Here is a 25,513-nt window from a genome sequence, read left to right on the forward strand (position 1 = left end):
TGCTCATAGCTGCTTCACTGTACCTTTTCCATAGCTGCTCGGGCCCAGTTACAGAAAGTTAAATTCCTCCTTAATAAAATTAGGCTTTAAAGTAAATTCACCTTATTTGCCACTAAAACAAGATGCTTAACAAAATTGTTGAACTGAAATCCCAGCCTGGAATGACTAGGATCTTCGGAAAATATGCATTTGGATCCAGAAATTATTTTGTGGCTCTTCTTTAGCTTTTTAATGGATCCTGAGAATGTGGACCATAACATTCCTTGAGCAGATAAGTTTAATCTGTTTCCCTACGGAACAGTCAACCTGAATTCAGGCATCCTTCCTGAAATGGGCTGAATTCCTCTCTCAAAATAAAAATGCAGACCCTATCTGTGAAGATTTGGCCCATCTCAGCTTTGAATAATGAAAAGAGGTAAATTTGTACCACTAATTAAGACAAAACTGAAGGCAGAGATGACAAGATACACACAAATAACATTTTGAGTTGTACCACCACAAAGATGTCAGGAAAATCTCTGAACAAGTACTATCCATTGATCTATAAAAAAAGGATGCCCAATGGTCTCAGCACGAAGTGGAACTAAACCAGAACTTCTCCTGATGCGATCACTGGGGCAGCAGGGTGAACTCTGGCAAATCACATCACTTCTCTGTGAACTGGTTTTCTCAACTGTAAAATGACTCTGGCTGTTTTCCAGCAGGCTTTGAGATCTCTGAATACAGAATATGAGACAGACATGACATGCAGTTGAAATCATTGCTCTTTTGCAGCTTGTCTACTTATTTGTTAAATCAAGATTTACCATCAAAATAGAAGGAACAGTGAGACCTCTCCTTTTAGTGATGATAATGTGATAAAGATAAAAACTCTTCCTAATTCTGCCATCATTCAGGACTCACTTAATGCTCACTCACTGCTAATGGCTGCCATGATTTGGTTTCATTTTCCTCGTCCATATAGATGGTGCCTTGGGACATTCAGAATTGCTCCTTTATTGTGCCCCATCAAGAGTTTATCTTAAGGTTTTAAAAATCACTTTTCTTTGCTAGATTTACCTCCTCCTCTACAGCACAAAGAAATTTAGCAAAAGAGACACAATCTGCTGAGAAAAACTAGAGAAAAACTAGAAAAAAAAACTAGAAAACTGTTCTAGCTCTTATGATGGTACTTTATATTGTTTTCTATGAGGGGAATTATATCCATTAATGGTGATTACAAATCCCTGTGTATTGGGACATTAGCATCCCTTACGCTTGTTACTGACATGAAAAGGGACAAAATACTACAGAGCTGCTTTATCAAGCACTTATCCTATTGAGTCATTTAACTTTAGCCTTTACATAGGGATGGGATGCCCAGAAGAATTCTTTGAGGAATTTATCAGATATAAAATTAAGAAATGCAAAGGAAACCCCCTCAACCAACAGGATCAATTTTAGCAGTTCCTGTATCATTACTATCAAACATTAATCCAACAAAAATGCCAGGTTCATGGATGGACTATGCAAGTGCCTTGTTTCAGGTCTGCACCCTGGGATGTACACCCTGGTTCTCCCGAAACACAGCAACGCTGTTCTGTCTCACAGCAACCGCGGACTGGGAACCAGCAGATGGAAAATGAGTTGCATATTTGTTTAGAAGACATCTGCTTTGGCCCAGCTTTTACTGGACTATTTTTAATCATTTGTCTTTCCCCTGAAAAGGAAAGAGTTTTGTTCAAAGGCTGGAGGCCAATCCTGCTAACACTGAACCAAAACCCCAACTTGCCGATGGGTTCCTGAAGGGCTGGATGTGGTGTGGAACGATGGGATGCTCAGGATTGTGCTCAGATATTCACCCGGTGTACAGTGAGGTGCTTTCCTTGACCCAGTGAAACAAAACTGACTAACATTTTTCCTTTTTTTTTTTTTTTCCATTTCTTCCAATGACTTATATTTTCTGCCTTGCATCTCTGACCTTAGCAGCTGCCTAACCCAGTGCAACAGCTCTCGTCTTCTTCCTGCCTCTCTGCAGCACCACATAGCTAATTGCATTTCTGCTTCAACAGTGTTAACATTTCTGTGGCAAAGGATGGCCAAGTGCTCATAAATAACACATGGGCATCACACAACGACAGGGTCATAAAGCAGCATTTTGATGAGCTTGAGAAAGGGTAGATTTTTAACGTTATTTATCAGTCCTGAAATTTCTCTCCCAGAAAGCTGTAAGGGCAGATATTTCATAAAGGCAAAAGGTATCGAAGATTCAGTTGCTGTGGCGGGACAGCACAACTTCAGGGTTGGTAAAGATGTTTTGCAAAATACCTGCAAGTAGCACTGAGACTAGCACCTCCGGAAGAATAGGAAACCCCAGAGATTTTAAATGACAACCCACAAAACCAACAGCAACAACAACAACAAAAACTGTGAAGGTCTGGTTCATACACTATTACTTTTCAACCACCAAGGGAGTGAGGATGCAGTGGTAGTCTGTTCAGCCACTGCAACAACACCCAGAAAGTGACTGATGAAGCATGGCCCTCAGCCCCTGGTCCGTAGGCTGCAGTCAGCAGCACCTAAGCCAGCACAAAGCTGGGGGACGGCACCCACAGGCTGGGTTTCTCAGTGTGTGTTTCAATTTACTTTCTTCTCTCCCTATAGCTGCTACACTTCTGACTGATGGTTTAACAACTCCTGTTTTAAAGGAACATCACATGCTTGGGTTAATAAAAGTGTTCCTCCCCTTGGATAGATCCCCTGCTGCCCTTCTCTATTGACTCCTCAAGATCACACAGCAAATATCAACACTGGAAAACTTTTAGAAGTAATAACACCAACCACGGCCCAAGACCTGTGGGACACAGCTGGTTCCCACCCTCAATTCCTCCTGCAGCCTCTCTGCAAGCTGAGAAGGCTCAGCACCTCAAGAGATTGTGCCCTGAAGACATGACAACAAACCCAACCGCCTCTTGTGAAAATAAATAACAACCAGCCAACACACAGCTTTTCTCCACAAGAGAGGAAAATACACATGTGTGGTCCAGCCATGTTCTTTCAATAATTGTTTATTTGCAAGTACGGCCAGGAAGTGATGCTGTAGTGTCAGGAAAAATGAACCCAGGGAGGAACGGGGCTGTGGAGTTGCGCCACACATTTCACACCCCTCTGTTTCTCGCCCACACGCACATTTGAGGAGGGTGAGTTTGATTTTGATTGTTGGTGGCTTTTAAATTAATGCAAGATCCAAACAGAAAAAACTAAAATTGGTCTGGACAGCAGCAGCACTGTGATTCTGGAAACCAAGGCTTGGGGGAAGCTTTGGATGTCTCTCTAGTCTGTAGGTTGCCAGTAGCAAGGCATGCATGTGGTTTATAAGGTGGGGAAAACGCTGACTCCAAGGCAGGGAAGTGCCTCCTAAAGAATCCTGCAGCAGAGAGACTTGGCCCCAGAATAAATACTGCCTCAGATGACTAAAAGGACTGGGATTTTGTGGACTAGCAGAGATGAACATCATGAACCTCCGCATAACTCAGAGGCTTTTCTTCCCTTCTTCATCTTGGGGTGAGAGGAGACAAGCCCTTACTGGGAACTAAGGGGAAAGAGAAAAAACGATACATTGGGTGGTGTGATCTCTTCCTCCACTCCCCTCATATTTAACTTCCCCATTTCTCCTGTAAGCTGTCACCTCCCTAGGCTGCCTGCTCAGTTCTGTGTTTCCCTGGATCACCTCCCAGCCCAGCCAGTAACTATGTTCTGGCGATGCTTCAAGCTCGATCATCACTGCTGCACTTGGCCAGGCAACATACAAAGACCAAGCTAGATGTGGCCCTGCTCAAAGAGTTAAAATCAATTCACTCATCGTCTGTCTGCTCCTTTTTGCCCACACTCAGGCTTTGTAAAGTATGAAAAATGTGTAAATAAGTTTTATATAGGTTTTATATATAGTTTGGGTGGAGAAACACTTACCAGCAGACAGCAAGCTAAAGAGAGGAAAAGTTCATGTCAAGATGGTAAATTGTGAAATTTTCCAGGAACCGACCAGCTCTGGAGACAAGCAGTCTTCCCTGAATCCCCAGAAATGGATAGATTCAGTGCACCAAGAGTCAGCTGAATCTGGACAAGACCAGCTCACACTAGCATCACATACCGGTGGTATAATTCAGGCTGCATCCAAAAAGTAGTGGTTGCAGTAAGCAAATATAAAAACACACTTGATGAACTAAAGGACTTTCCAGCAACCTTTCTGAACAGCTTCCTAAGAGCTACTGCACACCAGTACAACCCCCCACTCCTGAATTAAAAGTGCTCTTACAAATATTGGTTGTGATCTATGTTCTCCCTGACAATCTCTTATGAAGAAAAGGAGAATTTGCAACTCTTTCCCCTTTTCCTCCTCCTCACACACAGTTTTGCTTTCAATATCAAAGCTCTTGCTAATATTAACTTTGAACTTGGATGATCTCCAATGTCCTCGATCAAGAAAGTCTAACAGTGTTGCTCAAAAATCTGTTCTTAACACTAATTTCTGATCACACACAGTCTTTTCTTCTTTTCTAAACAGTTATTCTGTTATCTCTTTACAGCTGGAACTATGCCTTTCCAAAACGAAGTTCCTTGAACAAACCCAGCTCTTCACAGCTATTAAGCGTTAACTACACAAAAATGATGAATGCTAAAAGGAAAAAAAAAATGTATGCCAACAACAAAAAAAGCATACTGTTCCCCAAGAGAGATACATTTAATGTTGTACAGCCAAATCAAACAAACATGCTGTAATCACCAGAATGAAACCTCAGAAACAACTCAAAACAACAGCAGAGGACAAATAAATATGAACTCAAGTTCTTGGAAGAACAACAGGAGAACGATCAGGTTTAGATGAGGAACTGCTTCTTGCTTAATGACAACACTGAAAGTAGAACTTGAGAAGAAGTAAAAACAAATAAAAAAACTCTCCTTTAAAATAAATTCTGAATCCTGTTTGCTCCTTTCTTTCTAAGCCACTTTATATTATCTAGGACCTGACCCAAGAATGGCTAGAGACAACCCCCAAATCTCTAATGGATGCTTTGTATTCCATGTAAGACCTCATTTTGGGGGAGGACTATATAATCTATATCATCTATCCATTTTTAATCAGTCCTTTTGTCCCTTCTATCCATGAAAAAATAGCATGATGCTGAACCTGGAGGACCCATTTCACATCTTGAGCAGGCTTGTTTACAAAGTGGTGTGCAGACCTTACAGACAGTAAGTCTCAGGAAATGCCAGTGCAATCCCATTTGATGTGACAATGCAAGTGAGTCTCAGGGCAGCCTACGGGATCACCTCACCTGTCTTGTGCCCGATATTGGTATTCTGTGCTGTGCGAGAACAGAACTGAAAAGCAGCCTTTAATGAGGAGAAGGGAAATGAGTTAGTAAATAATTTACAGGTCACTGAATGTTAATTTTGATAAGCAATAATAAAGAAATACCGTTTAATAATTTACAGCTCAGTTTACACTCTCATTATCATATATTTAGAAGAAAAAGCAACTCAGCCACTTGACCTCAGAACACATATGTATTTTGGTCTTCCCACTACAAACAGAATCTTGCTGGAAAAGAATACTATATAAGATTAACATGTAATTTTAACTGCTCCCCACTATGTCAAAGATCAGTTGAGATCTTCAAACTGCTCTACCGTTCAAAGTCCAATTCAGCTTTTAATGTAACGTAAATGGCAACAAATTTTGACATCTTGTTTCTTTGAAAATCACAACATATTTATAAAAGTCAGACAACAGCTGGTCTGGAATTAGAGCTGAAAAACAGAATATCCTTTAATTCTTCTGTGCAAATCAATATATTTTTTTGAATTCTTCTATTTAAAAATGTACTAAACTCAGGTTGGTGATCTTTGAAAGAAAGATAGGGATTTTACAGCATTTCCTTCCTTCTTATTTTGTTTTGATTGAATCAAACTGATTCACTTAAACATCCTCTTTCTTCCCAGCAGGCATCAAAACATTTTTTTATGTTTAGTTTGGTAATAAAGATTTGTTAATATGGAGTATGATTTATTTCCTGTCATTTAACTCCATAGTGTACACCACAGCTAAGCCTTTCAACCACCTTTATGAGGGCAGCTTTCTGCACCTTATTCCTGTGCACTTTAAAATTACAGCCATCCTAGCTAAGCAGAATCACATGTTCTTCAGAAATGCCTTGTGATTGCGAGACACCACATTTGCAGTGAATTTGGAACACTCCGTATATCCACTAGGATGACCTTTAGCTGTGTGCCTTGTGCCTGTAAGGGGAATGTGTTCATCAGCACATTAGTGTGGAATCTGATTTTCATGCTGCATGAAGGAATGGAACGGAGATATCAAGTGGGCAGCCACGGAAATTACACTTAATACCCTTGCATGTATGTGTTGACCCTTGGCATTCATACCTGCATTGTTCTCAGGAGAGATTCAGCCTGAAGGAGTCCCATACACTTGTTTTATCTGAGTGACTTGAGTTTCATTTTGCAATGTGATTAACTTATTATCTACCAGAAGATGCATTAGATTGAAATGGTTTAAGGAAAAGGCAGAAATCAGACTAAATGCTGATCCTTACTTCCTAAAAAGAAAAAAAAATCTATAAAAATCAATAACAAACTTTCTTTATGAAGCGGACAGCAACTAGATGAAGATTTACAAAAGAATGTACTTTATAAAAGAAATAGAGCGTACTTTATTTGTCCAGGGCAGAACTGCCAGTTATGCATAGAAGAAAATGTTGTCAAAAAATCTTTGAAAAATCCCTTTCCATAGGACTGCTCTTTCAGGGACTTTCAGTTGGATCTCATCATCTAATCATCCAACTGAATCTGGATTTATGTCTGCCACTATTTATAGTTGCAAATAAAAAAAGAGAGAGAGAGAGAGGTGTAAAAAAAATATCTGCTGCTTCCGCACTGAAGGAAATAAACCCGTGAGTGCAGAGCAGTTACTGTTCATACACCACCACAGGAATAGCCTTCCCTTGGGGACACAGCATTTTTAGAGCAGAAGTCCCATTAAAATTCAACAACAATTTCAGAAATCCCAGCTAAGATATTTAAAATGCATGGCAAATTTCATGCATGCCTTTTATGACATTATTCCCTGGGAATATCAGCCACTGAGCAATAACATTTCTATTCCTGTATTCTATACACTACAGATGTTCCAAGTTTCCTGATATTCATCCATTTGAATCCATGCAATGAAACTACAGGTTGCTCCTGAGTCAGCAAGCTCTCCATAGGCAGCAGTTTTTTGTCCTTCTGAGTGCGTTAGAAACAACTGCATTGGGATTACAACTTTTTAAATATATTATAATTAAAAATCTGATGCTATTCATTTCACATGAAATGTCTTTTGAGGGGAGAAAGAAGGAACCCTTTGCAAAGCTTGTGCCTTATTCTTTGTTTTGGCTTTGCTATATTTTCACAGTGATGAAGCAAAGCTTGGTGAAACACTAAAATCTCTGGGAAATTTCTTTGCTAAAATTCAACTATTGGATTAAAAAATGGGGTCTTTGCTGGAATTCATCTACTGTCATCATCTCTTTTTTGGCTGTGGGGGAAGTTGTACAGCCACTCAGTACACAAAGAAATAGATGTGGCTCAACTGCATGGTCTGGACTTTAGATAAGGTTCCCTGAACAATTACTATGAAGTTCCCACAAGCTTGCAACAAGTGTCATGTTTTGAAAGGAGCTGTTCATGTTTTGCTTTGTTTTTCAAAAGAATATGTACATCTTTTCTAAGAAAACTCTTTGAAACCAGACAGCCTGCCTTTAGTGCTCTCTCCACCCACAGCTCCAAAAATACTTGCTGGCAACAACAGAAAGCAAATATCCCTACCCTCAGCAACACTTGGACAGGTCACTTCTCAGAGGTAAACCTCTTGATCACCCACTTGTTACATTTAGAAATGGGTGATGGAAAAAACAGATAACACATAGTTCATGCCAGGATTAAACCTGGATGAAAACCAAGGTTGGTAAGAATTACTTTTTCCCTTGTTTTGAGATGTTTTCAAAATTCTCAGAGAAACCAGAAGGCCAGGGCCCCCAGATTTTCCCTGGGAGGTTTGTGCTGAAGGCATTGCCAGTAGTGATACAAGTGTTGAGGGAGCTGCAGATTGTGTGCTACATACATTACACATCTGAATAAAGGGCTGTCAACTGACTCCACTTGTAGATGACAGGCAGGTAAATTCCTACAAAGCTGCAAGTCACAGTGATTAGTATACAGACAAAAAGGTAATGTGAGATCTGCCATTCAAGTCTCCAAACCAGAGATTGAGTTATACCAAAGCAGAGCTCAGGCCTGGTCCTGTAGAGCATGAATTCAGATGCAGCCTCCCAAAGCCTAAAGAAATCTGAAGAAACGACCATTGGGGAGATGTCAGCTCCTGGCTGAACAATTTATTTCCTTGATAAGATAAACATTTTGCTACCACATGACAGTATCTTGAAAAGAGTTAACAACCTATAGCTAGTGAGCACTCAGTAAGGCTAATTAAAGTGCCAAAATATTTTATCTCAGGATTGCCTTTGCTAGCTATCATGTTCTCCCTGTTCCACAGGTGAGGGCACTAAGAACTCAGTGTGATAATGGCAGCAACGCTGGGCAGTGTCAAAGCGATAGAAATCTATTCTCTGGGGTTATCATTCACTCTTTTTTTCCATCATATCTTTACGGGAAAAATTCACTAAACAGTCAGAGGTCATTTTCTATTACATAAATATAGTTTTACCTGTGGTACCACAATTCATCAGCCACTGTAAGGGAGCAGCACTCCAGACAATGCACTACCGAATTTGGGAATGTCACTTGCCTGGACAGGATCAGTGCAGAATAACCACAACAACACTTAGCTAAATGAGACCAAATCAATCACTTCCTTTCCCTGTTAGAAACTCTCCGTTGCTAAATCTAACCTAATTTACTGTGAGTAAGATATACAGGTTACAGGAAGAAATCTCTTCAAGCCAATGCCCAGTCCCACCTGTCAGACAGCTCTGTATGTAACATCTTTCACAGGGCTCTGGAAAACAGGAAGATTTCTAAAGAAATACTCCAAGTGCTGTAGTTAAGCAGCAACCTGCTTTTACCTCCCCACTCCCTGTTCCCATGATCATGCTGTCCCTCAGCTCTGTTGTAGCCAGAATTTCCACCATGCCTTCCGACTCCCTTCCCAACAGCTGTAGCCTGCAGCAGCCGTTAATGACTGACAGAGTGGCTTGCCACTGAAAGGTGATTTGTATTCACTTCAGTCCCACTGCTCTAGGTCTGTAAAGACTCCAGCCTGTAGTGATACCTTTGATACAAGCACTACTGAGGGTCAGCAGTTCTTGTCCCTTGTGATTCCTCCCATGCTGCCGCAGAAAGGTGCCTCTTGCCCACAAACCTGCTCTGACTCGGTACGGAACTGGCTGGCAGAGAAGGAAAAAGTTGAACTTGGATCATGGGATGCACAAACTGTGCCACAACAATGCCAGAGGGATAGAGGACTTGCATCGCTAGCTGTGTACCTGTTTTGTAAGAGCTTGGAGATGATTTAAAAAAAAAAAAGCAGTACCAGGGGATTCAAAGAAAAAAAATGCTTCAGGAAAGTAAACTCAATAACTGAAAGCTGCAGAAAACTTGAATACTGTTGAAGAAAAACAGAGATCTGCTGTGTAGTTTTTAAATCTGCTTGTTATATTGGTTCCCTTGCTGAGGAACTAAGCAAAAACTAAATTGTCAGCTCAGTCCTAGTGAGAGTGCTCTTGTTAGCAGAATTAATTAATGCCTGCATTTGCCTTATGGTATTGTTTTAATTTCCCTGTTAAATTCCCCCTCTGAAAATGTGAATCTCTCTTATTTTTATTCCACATCTGGACTTACTCTGTTTGAAAAAAAAATGTTATATATAGGCATCAGTGTTTTAAAATGTTTTTTTTTTTTCCTTAAGTTGATGTTCTTATTTCAAGGGGATTTTCATAAAAGGATTACTGTTGTTTCAGTATTTTGTAGCAAGTGTTTTTATTTATTTGAGATTAAATAGCATAATTTAATCTGTTAATTTAAGTATTGATAAACATCTTGCTCACCTTACCATATTTCACTTTTTTACAAGATCCCTGGATAGAGTGGGATCTTTGGTTTTTCAGTTTGGTTTTAGGCACTTTCAATACTTAATTTCCAGATTAATTTATGCTGGGAAGCAATTATCAACCACTTTTTAGTGCATATGTTGAAGGTGGCATCTCATAAACTTAGTGATTTCCCCTATATTCTCCTTGTGAGGTACATTACAGAAGACGTTTCCTTTACTATTGAATGTCTGGTCATTTCTGTTCATTATTTTTTTAATTTACTTCTTAATCAGAACGCATTGACACTAGGCAACAGTCCCAGGAAGTATACCTATTTAGGAAAGCATGCAGCACGTTGGTGCACGACTCTACAGAGCTCAAGCTCCAAATGATCAGTAGCATCAAGGAAGAGAGTGGGGGATCAAGGCTCCCCTCATTCCTGTATTACTTGGAAATGAAACTTCCAAGGAACTGAGAATTACACCTGAGTAATTACCTCTACTCCTGGCAAGCACTGAGACCCTTAGAAATGATGGATTTTAAGGACAGAAGGGAGCCCAAATACTTGGTGCCCTAGTTTCCTTTGTAACAAAGAATCTGAAGTAGTACTTCCTGCATCAAATCCTATTTTTTCCTTGAGTGACAATATTGCAGAGAGAAAGCTATTTTGCCTTGACTTGAAGCCTTTAAAGAAAAAAGAATCCACCCCTGGGTGACTTCTTCCAACAAGCCTTAGTTCTAAAAGCTCCCCTCTTACACTAATTACCTCTACCACCAAGGCAGAAGAGGTCAAGATCTCAGTCTCATGACTTCTGATGATGAATCTAAGATGAGCTAAGTCCAGTATCTAATGGAAGAGATAAAAGTATATCATGTATATTTATTTTTAAAGAGCAAAAAGTTCTCAGTTCACATTTCAGTGCTTTTTTCCATATCCAAAAACAACAGGAGGAAACAAGCTGTTCTCCTCAGCATTTTGCAAAAGCCAACAAAAAGAGGCTATTAGAAGATGGAGCAGTATCACCAGAAACAGCTGTTTTACAAGCCAATAGATCAATGGGCTTAACAAATGAGAATGCCCTGCACGCTGGCATTTTTAATGCAATTCCCCACTGCTTTGAATCCAAATATAAAGACTGAAATCCTGTCTGTTGTGAACTGAATAGGGCGAGGATTTCTCACGAAGAAATGGTTTTCAGATAGCGTGTTGAAGAGGGCTTACTGTACAGAACAAAAGCCGTCTAGTCTGCCTTTTGGAAGAAGATGAAGAAATTTTGCATAGTAGGTTACCTAGGACCTGACATGGATGCCGAACAGGAATAACACTTAGTGTAATTGTGTTCGTTATCTATTGATTCTGTGAGACCAGCTCACGAACCCACTTTTTCCCTCTACATAATACTTTCCCAAATGACAATCCCTATCATTCTTTTTTTCAGTCTATTAAATATTTTAGGTTACAGATTGCATATAGAAAAAAATCGTAATATTTTATATGTTCTCTCTTTTTTTTCCTTTTAAAAAGGTGCAGACCTACAGATCTGACTTGTAGTCTGTGGTTCTGCTACACAATATTTAATGAAAATGAAACATTTGAGCCCAGGAATAATAGCTTTATATATTTTTGTGAGATAAAAATCCAAGAAAATTAAAGATATTAAGGACTAAGATCCAGATTTAAGAAGCTACTTAAACAGGCATTTCATTTAAAAGAAAGGAGTAATCTCTCTCTCTCCTTTTTTTTTTTTTTTAAACAGACTTGGATTTTTTTATTTAATTTTTTTTAATCTGAAGACTCTCATATAATCGCCTGACCCCTGCCTGCAGCCAGGAAAACCTGAACATTTAAAGACTTGGTAACAGTTTTGGAGCTAGGTGTATAACTAAGAATAATTTCAAAGAGGAGCCTGCCACCGTAAATATTGCTGTGAATTACCTTCGACATAAAAAACTGGTCTGAATTCTGGTCTGTATCCTATGTTGGGTGTTGTACAAACACAACGTTTGGAAGAATTCCCGCCTGCCTTTGGATTAAATTCTTAATCCAAACAGAGAAAAAAAAAAAAAAAAAAAGGTAAGTGCAGTGCACCCTGAGATGTAATTTGTTATGGCATCCACCGTATGCATGACAGATTTTGCTCTGTAGAAATAGGACTCAGCACTTCTGGCCCACAGTCAAGTATACTCTATACACCAAATGATCCCCCTGGTAAATGTTGCAGCTAGGTTCAGCTGTCTTCAGAGAAAGCAAAATCCTTTCTGAATTTACAGTAATGTTATCTCATGCCCACTTCACGACAAAAAATCTTCTGCCTTTCTTGAGTTTGAAATGCAAAGGTAAAGCTTTGCTCTAGGGCTGCGCCTTGATGAGACACGAGAGAGAAAGCACTACTCACAACCCAGGAGAAGTTGGCTTACAAATAATTTGAAAGAAATACATGTGACTTGAGGCACAAGGAGTGTTATTAAGCCAAAACGCTACTTGAACTTGGGAGTCTTTGAGACTTTTTTTTTTTCTGTCTAAAATGTTTTTTTGGCATTCTCTTCTCTGAAAATTCAGCTCATGCTTTAGGTAATCCTTGGGCATAAAAGCAAAATTTAGGAAAGGGACAAAGCATGTCAACTAAAGCTTTGCATTCTTTTGCCTTCAGATGTAATATTCAGGTAATGTTGATTCTTAAATGTTGCTTCAGAGTTGTTTCTGGCACTGAATTAACACATAGATGTTCCCAGCACATGATTAATCTGTTCCCAACCTGGCACACTACTAGCACTGCAAAGCTCTTGCATGTGCTTGTAAATGAGCCTGCTCTGAACAGCCAAGTGTTTTTTTTTTTTTTTTTTTTTTAAAGGTAGGAGCTTTCTTCTGGCTCTTCTGGACAGGGATATCACTAGAGCACAGAGGGAGGTCACTCAGAGCCTGACTTTGAACTCCTGGGAATAACTCTGGTGACTGTGCTGGAGTTTAATAGCCAGGGAAACTGCCATCCGCTGAAGACTTTACCTATTGGTGCTGTTATCGGTACCACACAGGTTAATTACAGCACGTTACAGCATTTACCATGTCAACTCTGTCAAGAAACCTGAGCTAGCAAGCACGAAATGACACAGTCTTCCAGCACTGGTAACTCAGTACCAGTCTATGCGAGAAGGTAAATCTTCCCAACAAGGTTGTCAGACCACCCTAGAAGATAAACTCAACTACACACTGGAGGAAGAAATCCCTTTTCAAAGCTGGAGAGTTAAATAACCTGGAATGACAGCGAAACATTCCAGTTCTCTGAAATGTCACCACTAGGAGTTCTGTGCTCCTTGCATGGCTTTGGGATCTGCTAACACAGAGTTCCCTCTTAGCAGATGCCAGTCTGTGCTCAGGACCTTGCACAGCAAGCAGTGGAAAAGCCTGCACCTGTGCTGAGACTGAACACAGGTGGGCCTGCAATGGGAAGTAAGACAACTCAGCTCCAGCTGTCATTAACTGGGGTAACACTGCGTAGAAAAAGATGAGAGAACCATAAAGCTATGTGGGGAGTTCACTGTCCTTGCAGCAAAGACATGGAAACGGAACACTTTTGGGGCTAAATTCTCCACAGTTCGCTGGCACTAGCATCAGTGACAAAAAGGAAAGTGCTTTAGCAGGAATTGCCTCTCTATCTCAGGATGGATGCTACACCAGTGGCTCAGACTCAACAAAGCACATACATGTATATTTAAGCTTTAACAGTAAACTGGGATTTGTTTCTATTCAGTAAATGTATATATACAGTTGCATGACCACAAATAGTTTTAAATCAGCAAGTGAACCTATCCACCTTTAAAAAGTAATGTGACCCAACCCTAGAACTGATTTAGCCTGGCCCCAGTGGTAACAAATTTTTGCCTATGTGATTTGGTGCTCAATTTATCCCATATACATTTACCTTTCAGTTCAGACAAGATCTGTAGGCAGAAATTCCTACAACTCTTTCCAGGCACAGCCCAACATCTCTGGTGCTGCTGGCACTATAGATCTTGCATGCAGCTACAGCACACAGTGTGGGGTGTCTTACGTCTTACCCAGAGCTTGCCTGTCTGCCCTAATTCATGCAACTGAGTCAATGGGCTCAGGGCAAACCAGCAAAGCTTATATGAATGACTAAAATTAAGCATGAGCTCAAGTACTCTACTGAGCTAGGGTCTTTGTCAGGAATGATAAATGGGAAAAACATGGAAAAGCAGGGTGATTCCACATGGATTAAAGACATAAGAAAGTAATTCTTCTACATCAGGCAAAGTATTTGCATACATTACAGTGGCCTTTGGAGTAATACTTTTCTAAGGCACATTATTAGTTCAAAAAAACAAAAGCAACAACATGGGAACATGCTTTTGAGATAAATATAACAGGTGGTCTTCCAAAGGTAATTTGCAATTAACTCAATTAATTCCTATTTCTGAGTCCAACTTTCAAAATACACGCTGCACTACACTGCATTTGTGAACTTTATGAGCATAAACATGAATTCTGAGTTTATGAAGATACCTTTCTACTCTGTGCAAAGAGCAACATAATTAGAGCCCTGACACAGAGATAAATTCAGAATGATTCTGCAGAATTCATCCCTTTGCAAGCTAAACCGTTTCAAAACAACACACGAAGAGAATATGGATATTCTCTTGTTGGATATGACAAACCTCACCACCTTAGCTGACGTAAATTCTCACTAACAGCTCATTTACTCCTACCACCAACTGCTGAAGACAGCAGTTGGAGGTATCAGGGTGACAAATTCAAGTCAGGCATCCTCGTGGAGCTGAGAATCTGGACTCAGATTGTCTGACAAACAAATCATCGAGTACATACGTGCCGACAGCATGCAGCAATCCAACAGAACGTAGCGTGTCTTGGGGCCATCCATATGCTCCACCATATGTCCACGAGGCGTAGGGTCCAGAATCACAGTCTCTGGAAAGGGTAGGTCTCCCAGGCTCTCAAGATACCAGCCAGGATCCCAGTTTTGCTCTATTAATTGGTGTGTAAGCACCTGCATTCCCTCCAACAAACTAGTGATTTTAGCTCAAAGGGTAAATGTGGAACACAACCAACTGTTTGCTGATTCAGAAGCTGGATCCCAAAAGGCAAGTTTTAGCAGGGAAAGAAAAGGTTGCTCTGGGCTGTTTCTTCAGAGCCAATTCTAACTCTGTGTACTAACCACAAAGAAGCTGCAGCAAAAGATGTTGCCATGTAAAACAGCGGTACTGATGAGCATCCAGAAACAGGCTGGATTTAATAGCCTAGCAAAAGGGAATACAAGTTTTGACTCAGTAGAAGACAGGTTGCTATGTTATGTCTTTTCTATTCTGCTTTTCACTTACATTTTTTCTGGGGACAACTAGCTGCAGCATGTTTTCACATTTCAGTCCTACCTTATCACTGTCCACTGTATTCTGTGATGTCCTGGATGCAATGGAAATGGTGTCTGGTTGACTGCTGCCATCTCCTTGGCTGTCTGCGTCATCTACTCCATCTCTGCAAAAGACATAAGAGGGAAACAACCATGCTTACTTAACACACCACCTTGGAATGTTCACAACTTTATAGGTGGATTTGAGAAGTGCCGAATCAGCGTGCCAGGGCTGGCTTTGCACTAAAATTACCTCACTGATACTGCCTATGTTGTTGTGTAGCTTGCAATTTAAAATGATGTCACCCTCAGCCATCGGGTTGGGATTAGCACATAATCACCACGTTTGTTGCTGGAAACAGGATGGCTGTTGCCTACGTATTTACAGCACAGAAGACTCTGGTGTTCAAAAATAGCTCTGTAATGAGGGTGTCAGGCAGAAATTTTCCTTAAATTAGATTTCTGCCTTAAGCAAAACCATTCAGCCCTGGCTATATGTGGCACAGAAGGAAAGGACATTTCTACTGTCTCACAGGAACCACGCTTTCAGGAATTTAATATTAAGCCATAAAGATGATATCCAAACAAATATGAATAATGACAGTGTAGAGCTCTCTGAGACTACCTCTATGAATCTGCCAGCAGAGGGTATTTTCTCCCTTTTGCAGTTCTCCTAAATTTTTATCAGTCTTTCAAAATAAACATTTTAATAATACAAAATACAATAAAATATAACGTAAACAACAACACTGCACTAGAAAGCTCTTAGACTGGCACTTGTCCCCAGGAAGAAAGCTCTGGATCTCTGCCTTGCTCCTAGATGACCTCGCTTACTCACTCTTTGGATACCTCTATAAAACAGCCTGCATTATGAGATTGGATACATGATAATATTTGATGAGGAAGGGGAGATGCTCAAACTACAAGTGGCTTTTGGGAATGTCAGCCTGACAACAAAAGAATAATTGATTTTATATAATTTCTATTTAATCCAGGACTGAAAGAGGTTGACCAAAAAAATTTAATATTATTTTCTAGGATGAAATGAATTTGTATTTGATGATGAAACACAGATTCTTCATTCTAGTAATATATTGTCATGACCAGCTATGACTTTCATTGTCAAATGATTCAAAATGCCAAACAGGAAAAAAAATAAAAATCTGTTAATACTCAATTAAATATGTCATTTCTCATTTGGGACAGAAACATAACCTTGGACACTGAAGAATTTTTACTGTCCATTTTTCTCCAATACTTCAGAGTACTAAAATTAAAGACCTTTGTCTGAATATAATAGAAAAGCTACTTTTGCCAAAACAACATAAAATGCAAAGATGATGAAAACTGCTTTCAACTATGGTAAGAAAAGCAAGTGAATCCAGTAAAGAGTCCACAGACACTACACTGCTGTTGGCTGACAAACCTCTAATGATTTCATGTTGAATGGAATGACTGAGGTTACCTTCTACTGTTGTTTCGCTGCTTTGCTGGTGTCTTGGGGAGCTGAATTGGCTCTTTCAGAGCTCCTTTCAGATGGATAATCCTTTCTTGAATGACTTCCCGGATGTTTTTGATCCATTCTTGTTTTGTTTCAATACTGGACGCCTGAAGTTCCACAAGGCAGAAACACAGACACTCTATCACATTCCCAGCGTATCACCTTCTACGTAGAAGAATTGTGGTTGGCTGATAAAAATGCATGATTAACTGCTTCTCCTCTCTGATGTATTGTTCTAGCTGCTGGATACCTGGTAATCCCAACTGAGGGTGTTTTACCAGAGCTACTTGGCAAGCAACAGCAAAGCAGCTAAGCTCTGGATAAATATAGTTAATGCTAGCAATACAGCATGCTCTGTGGAGAGGAAATAGGTTATCAGTGCACAGCGGGATTTCCTCAGACTAAATAACTACCAAAAAAAAACTTCATTTGAAAATCACTTGACAGAAATGGCTGGCAGCTCTGGAGGGCTGAGGAAAATGTTGACTGTCAACAAACCCAGTGGCATAGGACTAAGGGAATTACACCTCCCAGAAAACACCCCGAGATGTGTCCTGTGTTAGTGTGTAGCTGCTCAGTCAAGATTGCAAGAAATGCAATTTCAGCAAGGCTTGACTCAGACTGTGGCCTTGGATCTGAATTGCTCCTGACGCAGGCATGACCCCACCGACAGATATGGAAGCCATGTGAGTATAAGGATGGAAGAAACTGACCTTCCATTTAGGGCTCTCGAGGCCTCAACTAGCAGCTCTAAAGGCAAAGGAAACAAAAAAGACTTACTTTCAGCACTGTTTTATTGTCTGAGGATGGTGTTCGTCCAGACCACAAAGCGAATTTACAGGGATCTCCTTCTACATGTTCAGTCACTCCCAGTTCTGAGGTCTAGTGTGGAGGAAAGACGGTAAGAGATTTCATATAAATGAAGCCTCATGAGTCCAGAAAACTTTACATTTGTAGGGAGAATCAGGGGAGGCAGGGATGGATACGGGAATGAGATCTTGTCTGCTTTGCTACACACAGATAAAAGACAGAAAACCATCAGGGTATGGCAAGAAAGAGTGAATAGTTTAAGTGATCCTCCATGCAATTCCCACCCACCCATCACATCTCACTCTCTTAAACCTCCCCAGACTCACTGTGAGTTTGGCTTCCCACAGGGCCCAGAGCCAGCCCCCCCAGGTGGCATGAGCATCCCCAACCCAAGACAGGGAAGTACAAGCCATCCCCCAAACTCTACTTCTACCTACAAGAAATGCAACACCCAGAATCTTTCTTTGCAGCCACACCTACCAGTAGCTTGTTCTTGTAAACATATTTTGTGTGTCCTGAAGAATCTTTGATTTCTTTGCTAAACACCAAAGAGATTTCAAAGAGAAACAAATGCCTCTCACGGCCTTTCCGAATTAAAGACTTGGGATCCCACACTTGGAAGGAATCCTGAAGGATCAGCTCTCCCTGGACATCCAGGTTCTCATCAAACCCTAAATAGAGCACACAAAACACATTGGCTAGTACTTGTTCTTGGGGGCAGTAATGCCCAGAAGCAACAGAGCCAGGAGGATTTGGAATAAAAGAGTCTTTCTGTTTTTTATGTATATTCTGAAAGGACATTAACGGGCATTTACTGCGCTGGTGAAAATACATTTTTTTTTTGTCTACTGCCAAATCATAATTATTTCACCAGAGCCAAATATGTCATATGTGCTAAATGAGACTTCTGCTAAGAATAGTAGTAATTACTTAAAGATAAATATTATAAAGCTTTCGGTGGTGGTTACTGTACACAGAACTGCAATGCAAGGAATCTTATGCATGTCACCACAACTTCAGAGGAATCTAAGATGCTGTGGCTAGAAGTACCATGTCATAACATGATGCCCTCAAGCATGCTAACCCAACCTCCAAGGGCCCGTCTGAGCCCACAGCAGTGTGCTGGGGGAGCTACATGTATAAGAGCAAATCAGTAGGTTGTCTGAAACATGCTTTCCAGGAGTAGTTCCTGATCTTCCAAGCTGCATGTCAAAAACCTTCATATCTGAGGATTGCAGGATGCCCTCCACATAACCTGGAGGCCTGATGGAAAAGGGAGTCCTGGGGACAGTTCTCAGGTGTGGGCTGGGTACAAGGTGCCCTTCCCGCTGCTATCTCAGCAGCCCATGGGTCACACTTCTCTCCAGAGAAAACATTTTCTATAAATTTGAAATACTTTTTTTTTGTGATACTTTTTGTCCTTTGGGCTGATTATACTAATATTTTGAACCACAAACTGTTTTGACTCAGAAAACCAGAACTTTTTCTTCTGAAATGTTGAGACTTTTAGATGTTAGAAATGTTTTCATCCAATAATCATTACAGCTGTGAGCAGCTCAACTGATACTGTTTCAGAAGGTATTTTTGTTTCAGTAAGTAGGAAACTCTTCAGCAAATATATATATTGTATATGTCTACATATACATGCAGATGTATATATCCATATATAAATACATGTATACGTAACGTATACATATACTACATATGTAAATATTTTATACACAAATATAAACAAAATTCCAAAGCTTCCTAGCCAGTCTCCAAGACTTTTGGTGAAATTTCAGAAGGAGCTAGGAATTTCCTGAAAGCGATGGCCAGCCAACAGTACTGCTATAGCCAACCTATGTTAACCTTCTAAACAAGTTGTAAGAAGGCTCAATTCACGCCCAAATCCTTTCCCCATCCACCCATCCACCTGTACCTTCCAGCATGCTGACATGCATTGCATCGTTGGCCTTCTTGGGGACACTGAGCATCACTTCCAGACCATCTTTGAGCTCCCCTTTGCCTTCCTCACAGCAGGTTAGCAGTTCCTAAGAAGCAATGCAGAACACCTGTAAGCAAACTCCGATCATGCTGTCTCTATCTCATGTTGTGCTTCTTGGTATGTAGAGTGCAAAGTTGGAACAGTGTCACTAACAGTGACAGGAAAAAGCTGAACTGCATCAAAACTCACTGTGGATGCTCACAAATAGGGGGTATCATATGGGAAGGACTATAAATCAAGACAAGTCAAGGTGCTATTGAACGAGACTGCACTCAGAGGGTTTCTGAGGTTTTATGCCCATGTTCCAGCTACACTAGTCAGGGAGCAGGACCCCAGCCTGCTCCAGCAGCATGTCTGTGGCACAATGCAGGCAGGGCTGGCAGGGCGCTGTGCCCAGGTCAGGCAGGTCCCTTCTAGAAAGAGTCACCTGAGAAGGAACCCAAAGGGTGACGACTGAAGGGCTGTTTTAGCCATCCCAGTAGCTCTGGTTTGCGCAGTGCAGGCTTGTTGTCCCACAACACTCACAAGACCATGGCAAGCCTGTTGTTTCAGTAAACTGGTATGAAGCACAGATTTGTTGAAACACTCATTGTATCCAGTAAGTACCTTGGTAGTACGGTGCACCACTCCATTTGTACATACACAGGAAGCATGCATCTAAAGAGATGCAAGTATCATCTATGGTCCTAGCTTGTCAAGGTCAGAATCTGTCTCTTCCATTATCCCAAAGATATTTTTCTTTGCTTTTCTAGTTTAGAACTGAACAGCAGCTGGTTAAGTTAGATCTAAAATTCAGCTATTGACAAGATTTTGCAAAAAAACTATAACCAATTTATAAGAAACCAATCAAAAGTTTTTGTTGTTGTTGTTGTTTTATTTTTAAATGGGAAATGTTAATGCTTCATTTTTAAGTCTTTGTTTTGTATATGAAGGTTTTTGCTGTTTTTCAAACACAAGTGTCCATTCCCAAACAGAATCTAACAGGAGTCTCGGTGAAGAATCCTTTCCCAAAGTTCATGACTGCTGTCATTGAAGCCTTTAATCAAAATATTACATGTCACAAACTTAGCAAGAAGAAAAGGAAAGTAAAACCATTCTGTCATCCCTTCAATTTCCCTTTCCCAGTTCTTGCTTTTCAGGATTAAATCCACCTGTACACCCACAACCAGCTGAAGCAAGCCATCACTTGTTTGCTGTTTGCTTTTTTTTTCTCTCTGTGAGTATTTTCCTTTAAAATATGCAACCTGATTTCACACTTTGTTGTCATGCTCAGGCCTGGGTAGTAGGAGCAGCAGCTCAGTAGTAGCTGCTTACAGATCACGGACAACTTGATGAAGCAGCTCCTTTTAGAATAAAAGCTAACTCTTTACAACTGTGAACTGCTCTGTGTGAGCTGATTTGGGCAGCTCACTAAGGTACCTTCAGTAGGAGTTGGTATTTTGTGATCCTCTGGACAGGCTTGATTAAATAAGAAGAGATAGAATTCGCCAGACCATGCCTTTGCTGAATTTCCTAGAAGAGATAAAAACAGCAGTCAGTCATGGAAAACTGTTAACCCCCTGCCAGACAGATCCACCCATAACAAACGTCAGCTCTGTATCTCTGCATTTCTTTGTTTAGCATTTTAAATCTCTTCAAGCTCACATACAAATATCAGTGTGGTTTCAGAGAGGCTGGCACTAAACTGCAGTGTCCCCCTAAGGCCACTCAGACAGCAGGAGCAGTGTGCAAGTTGAGCTAAGGCTACGCTGAGTAAACTACACAGGCTTTGATTTAAATATGACTTATCTGTCATGTCAACTGGTTTCTCTTAGCTACGAAGGCTGAAAGCAGAGTTTTAACGTTCAATTAAAATGGAGTGACATTAAATTAAATTGCACAAGTAGGGTGCAATTTAGCTGTCTAAACATAAGCAGCTAGTACCATCTGAGAGGCCTGAGGTAGCTGAAATATCCACATGGGAGCAACGCAGCTGACAGTGCTGACAGACCTATGCTGTTCTGAGGCGGCAGCTGGGGGCCGGGAGAGAGGCCCTTATGATACCTCTTATAGCACTGAGTGCTTCTGAATGGCAGCCAAATGTCTGTGCCGATCACCGTGACGTGCTCATGAACTTCTGGAGTCATTGCAGGTAGATATTGGGTGAGGTCTACAAAGGACTCCAGTGGGAGCTCCTGAGAATCCCTCAAGACCCTACCGCACATATTTAGTCGTCTAAAAGATTTTGAATATTTGATCCCTGCTGCCCTTCAGGGACAGGTTCTGTGCTGAAGTAGGACAGGCTGGGATTTCTCTGCCTCCGCCAGGCTCTGGGCATGCCTGCCCCCCTTCTGGCCAGGATATACTCCGGTACAAGGGGAAGAGATAGGAAGGGGGAATGGGATTTGTCTGAGGCTGGAGGGTAACTTTTAGGCTATACAGTGAAGAAGTTGCACAAGATAAAGGGGGAAGAACTGCCAAGAACAGAGATTTTCTTTCTGTATACAGATTTTCTGCTGAATACTACTTTTTATTTATTTATTTTAGCTCTAGTGTTTATGCTGAGATGCAAAAATAGCCATTTTTTCACAAAAGGTGCCAACAGAAGGTGTTGGGTTTTGTACTAGGCATTTTTTTTCTTTCTGAAATAAATGCCTGTGCCATGAACAGGACCCAAAAGGAAAGAAGCTCTGTGTGGGGTTTAGGGGAGTTTGCATGAAGCTGAGTCACAGCTGGCTCCCTGTTTGGTGGAGTCTGCAGAGCACATGGCTGGGCTTCAATTAGTAACTGCGTGTGCCAGCCTGGCTTTGGCCACACCTGTGAACTTCCTGCAGCTGGCTAAGGACACTAATTTTTGTAGAATCTAAGTGATTAATTCAGCACTACTCCTTCCTTCCAGCTCTCTGATCAGCAGGACGTGCTCCCAGCAAGACGTGTCCCCCTTGGGCACCCCCTTCTCTGCCAGGATGCTCCCTGGTCAGACTGGGCAGAGGCAGAGGAGGTTGGTGGAGTAACAGATGTCCCTGCTGCGTGGGAGCCTGCAGCTGGAAAGCAATAGCACTGCTACATGCAATCAGATAAATACACTGCTGGAGAGGGACGTTCTCCCTGCAGCTCTTCCCTTTGGTCTCTGAAGTCTTGAATAAGACAGCAGCCTGCTTGACTGTGACTGTCAGACCTGAACTAGATTTGAAGCAGCCTAGCCACAGAGCTCCGTGCTCTCATCTTTGCTCTGGTTCTTGTTTGAAGCAAGCTTAGTTCATGTTATAGCACACAATGGCTCACCATTAAACACAGCTTAAGTTACTACTTGGGTTGAAAAGTGTCCCAAGGGCTTGGGGGAACTGAAGGTGTGTGAGGCACTGTGCTAGCAGTTGTCTTGCACCAAGCTGAGCTACAAACAGGTTATACATGTAGTCTTATATGCAATGACAGCAGCCCAGGCAAACACCAAAAATATCCTCTACGCAGAGCAGCACAGGACCTTACAGAGGCCCTGGGATAAGAAACATGGAGAACCTGTACACACCATTCAACAAGCTCAAGCGCCACCTCCTGGAAAATCCATTTCGGTTCAATTCTACTTCCACCATTAGTTAACAAGGCAAACAAACAAACAAACAACAACAAAAAAAGTGTTCGTTACATTTCTTCTGGCTCACATGAGTCCCTTCAGTGTTGAGTTTAACTGATCAGTGGCACAGACAAAACCCAGAGGAACTGAATCACGTCATGTGCCAACCACATCATAGGCTGGATACTGCTGAGTCTTAACGATTTGTAAAAGGGTTTCTCTTTGGAAAAGAGACACTAAGGTTTTAATTTATTTATTTATTTATTTATTTATTTATTTATTTTTAGGGGGAAGGATTGCTTTTGGTTTGTGTTTCCTCAGAAAGACAATTACTTAAAGCTATAAGCTAGCAGACAGGCATGGAAAAATGCATGAGGTTCCAAAAATCAGAGGAAGTGCTTAGTGTAAGAGTACCTAGAAACTTCAATGATTTTTTTCTCAGTCCACAAAACCATGATGGGAGCCTGCAAATGTTTATAACCAGGTGTACTGCTTGTAAGGGAAACAGTCTAATTGCAGGCAATGGAGTTCCTTACTAGTATGACGAGGCAAATGTTTAGTACGGTGGGTTAGATTTGCAGAACAGGATCTTGTTTTGGACTTAAGGATTTCAGGTCATAAAATATAATGGGATTTGCTTTTCATTTTACCGCTAAACCCGGAAGCAGAGAGTATATCTAAACCAGATCTTCAGAAAGGATTGTGTCTGAAAAATGCACAAAGGTTCCCATGAGAGTGCCTGTCTCCATTAAAAATGACTTGCCACACTGATGAAGATCACACATCACACTACAGCCTATCAGTTTCCACGGCATGTGGTATCTGCAGTGGAATGGAAAACTCAAATGTTAAGGTACAAAAAGGAATCTGTTGCTCAGATGTAAAGAGGAGGTGTTTCGGATGCAGTATGCATGCTGAAGGAAAAAGGCAGTGGCTGCTTACATCAAAGAAAGTCCCTGCGTGCTCCAGGATGAGCTGGCTGGAGTCAGGCTTGTTTTTGCAGTAGGTGACATACATCTGAAATTTATCTGCCTGTGAAAACAAACATCAAGGGAAAAGCAAGATAAGCTATTTCTCTGCTCTCACAGTCCCTCATTAAGGCTCACCAGGACAAATACAAGTGACAAACCCCCACCTCTCGAAGCAATGTGAGAAATATGAATTAAGAATGGAAGACCTAGAGGCAGTTCACACCTTACCTGAGCAATTCTGAGGGGTATGAGGTGCACCATGTAACAGCTATGGGAAGCTTTCTTTAACAAATGCGACAGAGGGAAGGCCTAAAACTTTAATCCAGCTGAAAAACAATTTCTAAGAGCTCTGATGAGGTTACACAGATTGCATCCAAATCCCAGTCATGAAGTGTTGGCTCTATCACCTACTTGCAGATAAAGCCAGCATGGGAACTCCGGGCAAGACACTCACCTAGCTGAAAGTGGCTTGAGCCAACACTTTTGTCTTAAGACTGGCTCAGATTTGTGATGTCTGGCTCAAACTTGCCTTTCCTACCTTGGTTCAGACTTTAATGGCTCAAACTTTATGTTGTGCTAAGAGTGTTTTGCATTTCATTTCCTAATTTATTTAAGAGGAAATTAGAAGCATCTGTGCAGTCCTGCCTTAGAGCAGTTTTATATTACTCAACACTGGTCTCAGGGAGAGGGAGCCAGGCAGAGGAGGATGGCCTCCTTTGATTACTATTGCTTTTTTGATACCATGAATCTAAATAACAGGACCTTGCAATTGGGCAGGCAGTTTTGCATGTACATCTATAAGCACAGCTCTGGACAAGTACTGTTGCTGAGGTGATGTGGTACTATCTTAAAAGCACCATGAATATTTTGCACAGAATGATACATAAATGCGTTCATCTTTCATAAATATGTAACCTCTTCCTTGTAAACTAAATTTCTGAATCCATTTCATTAGTATTTGTGCCATGTTTTCAAATTAAAAGCCTATTCAAAATCATCCAAACATGCTCATTTTTTTGGTAAGTGAAAAGGTTCTGTAATGACTTCAAAAATACTAATTCACAGTTTTAAAATATCAATAAAACCAGCAGAGAAAACATGAAGAAGACTGAATTGCCTGGTAAATATTTTGAAAAGATAACAGTTTTCATACAGATAAATTACCATAGCCAATTCCTGGAGCCTCCTATGCTCATGAAGACTCTTAGCATCAAGA

At 40.9% G+C, this 25,513-nt stretch overlaps 1 protein-coding gene across 1 annotated transcript in view; it reads right to left on the bottom strand.

Moving 5' to 3' along the window:
• The window catches only part of KALRN (kalirin RhoGEF kinase), a 497,270-nt gene that overhangs the window by 115,937 nt on the left and 355,820 nt on the right, over positions 1-25,513 (bottom strand). The window contains exons 27-33 of the mRNA XM_050711733.1: positions 24,269-24,358; positions 21,193-21,285; positions 19,708-19,819; positions 18,267-18,457; positions 17,757-17,858; positions 16,941-17,083; positions 15,498-15,600 (exon numbers count right to left, since the gene is read on the bottom strand). Coding sequence (XP_050567690.1) covers positions 15,498-15,600; positions 16,941-17,083; positions 17,757-17,858; positions 18,267-18,457; positions 19,708-19,819; positions 21,193-21,285; positions 24,269-24,358 — 834 coding nt within the window. The remainder of the gene's footprint in view (positions 1-15,497; positions 15,601-16,940; positions 17,084-17,756; positions 17,859-18,266; positions 18,458-19,707; positions 19,820-21,192; positions 21,286-24,268; positions 24,359-25,513) is intronic.

The sequence above is a fragment of the Cygnus atratus genome, chromosome 6, assembly GCF_013377495.2.
Source record: "Cygnus atratus isolate AKBS03 ecotype Queensland, Australia chromosome 6, CAtr_DNAZoo_HiC_assembly, whole genome shotgun sequence".
Lineage (NCBI taxonomy): Eukaryota > Metazoa > Chordata > Aves > Anseriformes > Anatidae > Cygnus > Cygnus atratus.